Here is a 5,238-nt window from a genome sequence, read left to right as displayed (position 1 = left end):
ACAAGTCACCTGCTTCCGTACTGCTCCGAACGAGAAACTGCCAGCCACCCCGGGCTCTCCTCCCTCCCAGGGCTGCTTCGTGGGCGGCCGGCGCAGGCCCTGCGCGCTGTCTTTGGGGAGAAGACCGTCCCCGGGCCTTCAGCGGGATGGCGTGTCGGGGGCAATTCGCAGTCCCAGGGATTGCTCGGGGAGAAGTGCCATCCGGTCGCTCCGCCAGCGCCGCCCTCCATCCCGGCCGCCGAAAGCGGTGGGCGGCGAGGCTGGCACGGAGCACCGGGACACGGCGGGCGTCTCGGAGCCACCGCGCCTCACCAGGCCCTGACGCCCTGCAGCGCGGCGGGCAGGTGGCTCTGCGGGCCGGCACCGGGGCCACCCCCGCCGAAACCTGCGCTGGCCAGGGATGCGGGCGTCGCAGGACCCGGGGGCGCGCCCGCGTAGCCGCCGCCGTAGCCGGCGCCAAAAGGGGCGCCCGCGTAGCCGCCGTAACAGGAATAGGGCGCCGCGGCGGCGCCGTAGGGGCCCGAGAAAGCCGGCGCGCCGGGGCCCAGGCAGGGCTTGCCGTCCCGCACCAGCACGGGCACCACCACCCGGCGCGGCGCCGGGGGGTGGCCCGCCAGTTCTAGGGACTTGTCCTGGCGCTGTCTCTTGCACTTGTAGCGCCGGTTCTGGAACCAGATCTTGACCTGCGTGGGCGTGAGCTGCAGCGCGCTGGCCAGGTGCTCGCGCTCGGGCGCCGACACGTACCGCTGCTGCTTGAAGCGCCGCTCCAGCGCCAGCACCTGCGCCTGCGAGAAGAGCACGCGGGGCTTCCGCCGCTGGCGCGCCTTGGGCTGCTCGGGGCCGGTCCCGCGCGCGCCGCTGCCGGGGTCGCCGACGCCGAGCTCTGGCCCCCTGGTCCCGCCGCGGAGGGGCGAGGCTGCGCTGAGGCCCGGCTCTAAAAGCACAGGAAGGAACAGCGTCAGCGCCCAGCCTCTGGCTCCCCGAAGCAATTACATGGTTTCCAAGAGACGCCCCTCTCCCCTGGCAGCCTTCACTCCGCGTCCCCTTCCGTCCCCTCTGCCGACCCCTCACCCCCGTCCCAGGACGGTCTGAAGGCTCCTTTCCCCCCACGCTCTGCCGCTGTTGTATCTGCAGGCACATACGTAAATGCTGCCACTCCAGGGTCCCCGGTGGACAGCCTTGTCCCAAAAGGTGGTTGATCAAGAATCTAAGACCACTTCATTTTCTTCTTAGAAGGTCTGTGGGTGGGTGGTGGGGTAGGGGGCGATTCGCTGTGGTTCGATTCTAGCGTGGTGGTGTTTGGGGAAGCTTTTGCCTCGAGGACCAAGTGTGAGTGTGGGGGCCTGTTAGATGGAGATTGACTTTGGACCGCCCTGGGTGGAAAGGGGGGACAGAGAAAGGGAGAGAGATGATAGAGATAGAGTTAGGGACAGAGCGGAAACTTGGTGACGCGCTTGCCAGTGGGTTCCTGTCTGCCTGGTTATCCGTGGTGGTCCGGGACGCATCGCAGCTTATTCAGATACAAGTCAGGGGCGGGTGCCCCGAGAGTCTCCGACCTTCACCCCACCCTTGCCCACACCCTTGTCTTTTTAGTCATCAAGTGCTCCACCGGCACAAGGGACCCGTCCCATCTTTCTTGGATGTGATGCTCTTTAATCCAAATGAGCGAAATAGAATAAAACTGAACAAAATATTTCGGTTTCCTGATTCTTGGCTTGGAAACTGCGGTTCTCTTGGAGGAATATACAAAGTTTAGACCCACATTTGGCTTTTTAAAAAGCGACCTCTTTCTCCTTTGGGGTGTCTTTGGCAAGCAGGTGGCGTTGGTTTCACCCTGCCTTGCTCTTCCCAGGGTTGGTGCGCTCGCGGATCACCCGGACTGAGGTGGCTGTGCCTGAAGCACGCAGAGATACAGCCTCTCCTCCCCTTCTCCCCACCTCTCTTCTGCCTTGGCTAAGCTCTGTTTTAACTCAAGGGTAGGTAGAGAGGAAACGCCGAGTTTTCATGGAAAATCACACCAGGAGAAAACCAGGAATGCCGAGGGGCTGCGAGTTCTGGGTGAGGTAGAGCAGAACTCGCCTGATTAGGGAAGGTGAGGGTTGGAACCCGACTCCAAACCCCCACCCCTGTTGACACAGTCTTCTGGAGGAGGTGATGGGGCTGTTTGATAGCTGAAGTTTGTGGAAATAAAAACTTTCTTCGGCCTTCCTTCAGCCTGTGCTCAGAGAAACTGGGGACATCTCGCAAAGAGGGAAAATATTGATGGGGATTTTAATCTTAGCAAATTGAAAAGTAACAACTGACCTTAAGCAACTCTTTGGAACAAGCAGGATCCCATTTCAGAGTCGCTGACCACACAGGCCAAGGGGCTGCGTGACACCCTGGTGCATGCAGCAGCAAGCGCCCTTGGTCTGCAGCCCCTCTCGCCCTGGTCTCTGAAAGCAAGGTGGTCTGGGGACAGGCGAGGTACGCAGACTCCACCAGGAACGTTGGATCATTGCAGCGGCCCCGGGCTTAGTCCCTGGAGCTGGGCGCAGGCCCCTCCTCCGAGTTAGTCCACGGCAGCCTCATAAGAGATGCTGCTTAGGGGTTCCCCGGCTGAAGAGAAAGCGGTGCTCGTGTGCCTTCGGCTGCTAGGTAACAGCTGTGGTCCAAGTACCGCGATCCTTTCTCAACAAAGCCAGAGTGAGCGAGGAGTTGGCTGAGCAGCTCGGAGGGAATTAGTGTTTATAGAGTCTGCAGAAACCCACAGGCCTCTCTGAGAACACACAGCAAAGGTTAATGTTCTCCAGGTTCCTGGAGTGGGTGAGTAACCAGGCCACTAGTCAACAAACAACTCTGAACTAGTCCCTTTACTTATTCGTTTGAGTCTTGAATGGATGGGCCGTGGCACGGCCTGGCGGAAGAGGCCCGACAAGCCAGGCCTGGCGGGGCGGACCCCAGATGCGCACGGAGGCTGCAGACGGAGGCGCAGAGAGACGAGTGGCTTCTTCATCCCTTGGAATGTGGACACTTTTCTGCGGAAGCTTCCCAGGTCTCAGGGGCCAAGGCAACACAATTCAATGCCCGCTCCTTCCCTTCCTGCGGCTAGGCGCAGGTGCCAGGGCCTGGCTTCCCTGCGCACGACGTGGCACTTTCGGAGACCAGGCACGGAGACCCCCGGAGTCGTCTCCCAGAGCTTCGAAACCTGGAGCTGCCCTTACCCCGCTCCCAGACGCGGAGGAGCGCCCACCAGCGCCCGCAGGGCCGTTCAGGCCTAGGGACGCAGACACGACCTGATCTGGTCGCCACCTCTCTTTGTCCAGAGGAGGAACCTGGGCGGAGGATGACTGGGCTGGCCAGGCCACTCAGCAAGCCCCAAGCTGCGGCTTGCCCCAGAGCCGGCCGACTTTCCACTCCCAAAGCGCTCGGCTGCTTTGATGGCTGCACTTGGGGCAGACGCTTTAGGGTAGAGAGACGCGGAAACGGCAGGGGAGACCCGTGGTGTTGGAGCAGAGCTAAGACACCTAGAGGGTTTCGCTGTGAGAAAGGGAAGCTGGAGTTTCTGGGAAGTGTGGCTGTGACTGGGGGTGATGCACTTGTGCGAAACAGAGGGCAGGCTATGGAAATAATGAACCCCCTACGATTCAGGGGGCGCAGGAAGCACACCGGGTGTCTGAAGGGGATGGTAGAGGGGGCTGAGAGATCTGCCTTTTGGAATTCTCAAACAAGGGGAAACAGAAGCCCTCGGAGCGGGAAGGACCAGGAGATGCGCGTTAGCCCCACGCGCCAACTGGTCATGGCCAACCCCACAGCCAGGATCCCCCTGTAGAAGCCGAGACCTGAGCGCGCGTACTTACGTGGCTCCTCCACGCGTTCTGAGTCCATCTCTGCGACCGTCTCGGGGGGACCACCAGGACACCCCGACTCGTCGGTTCTGTCGCTGTTTCCGCCGCGGGCGCTGCAGGTGCTGTGAACCTCTGACTTTCGCGGTTCTGGGAGCGGTGGCTGGCACTGAAAGCTTTCAGGGCTCCCCGGTGCCTCCCGGAGTTGCAAGAATTCGGGATCTATCTGCTCTGGCTCCAGCCTCAGGATATCATTGACCGAGAAGGGGGTGGAGGTGACAGGGTTCAGCGGCATCCCGAAGGCGGAGGAGGCGGGGCTGGGGTGTCCCCGGTCACCCTCTGGGTGTCGCCCTGAGCTTCCCCTCTTGTCGCTGCAAGCACAGCGGGCAGACGCCCAGTGTCCTCTACTGCGCCTTCCTCTGGGCCATCCCTGCCGGCCGGGTGACCGAGGCCGAGATCGCTGACCTTCATTGGTTCCGGCAGGAACCACGTGCTAATCTGTACCTTCCTCCCCGGGAGCTTTCTTCCCGCGCCCTTCGAATTCCTCTCCACCCCCCAGCCACCTTCCGGAAAGGTTTGGTTTGTGTCGACGGTTCTCAAAAGCCAGGAAAATGGGAGAGGGTGCTGCGCGCGGCTCGTATCTGGGTGAATACGGTAATAGAGGGAGCCGCAGAGGTCAGCCCCGTCCACGGGGCTCTCCTAGGGGACGTGAGAGGATGGGGGGTGGAACCCTTGCTCTGCAACCCGAGCCCGTCCTTCCGGCCCGGCCTTTGCTCAACTCTCCACTCACGTGGCCGAGGAAAACTGAGGCGGAGACGGCTGGGCACCCGCGGGATTGGAGGAGCATGCTGGAGTATTAAGTGGGCGCAGGGTGGGGTCCCCCCGCGGCGGGGAGCTCGGTTCTGGGAGCAGAGGCTGGGCGCCGGAGGAGCGAGTCTTGACCCGTCTACGCCTAGCCTCAGCCGGAAACTTCTCGCTTTGAGCAGAGTCTGGGTCTGGGGAACCCAGACGGCCTCTTCGTAGGCGGAGCATCTCAGCTACGGTCGCCAAGACTTGGCAAGGGAGCTATATTGGGGGAGCCCCCTGGCCTCTTGGCGGGCTCCGCGAGTGAGTGGGGAGGAGGAAACGTACTAGCCCCAGCTCTCAAGGCCCCAGACAGGGGCTCCCTAGTTCCTTCTCTTCCTCCCCTTTAATCTCCCTAAAGTTGATTGTTTTCAGCGTTCCAACTTTCAGTGTGTCTGAACTCGGTGTCGTCCTTTCCCTCCTCACCCCCACCTCCAACCCCGCCCCCAGGGGGTGGGAAGCCCTGGGGAGCATTAGATTTTCAGAAAAACTCCTCTTGGACGCAGCTGGCAACAAGTGGAAGGAGACAGTGTGTGCAGTGGCTGGGAACGGGAAGGTGGAGTCAACACGT

General features: G+C 61.7%; 1 protein-coding gene across 1 annotated transcript; it reads right to left on the bottom strand.

Annotated features, from left to right (window-relative positions):
• Positions 1-308: 308 nt before the first annotated feature.
• On the bottom strand, positions 309-4,640 carry NKX2-6 (NK2 homeobox 6). The gene is made up of 2 exons (XM_045449136.1): positions 3,840-4,640; positions 309-934 (listed from the first exon to the last, which is right to left on the bottom strand). Exons 1-2 carry the CDS (start codon positions 4,117-4,119, stop codon positions 309-311), a joined length of 906 nt encoding a protein of 301 aa, XP_045305092.1. The 5' UTR covers positions 4,120-4,640.
• Positions 4,641-5,238: the final 598 nt, after the last annotated feature.

Source organism: Leopardus geoffroyi, chromosome B1 (assembly GCF_018350155.1).
Source record: "Leopardus geoffroyi isolate Oge1 chromosome B1, O.geoffroyi_Oge1_pat1.0, whole genome shotgun sequence".
In the NCBI taxonomy this organism is placed as follows: Eukaryota; Metazoa; Chordata; class Mammalia; order Carnivora; family Felidae; genus Leopardus; species Leopardus geoffroyi.
This window is presented reverse-complemented; position numbering and strand designations above follow the sequence as displayed.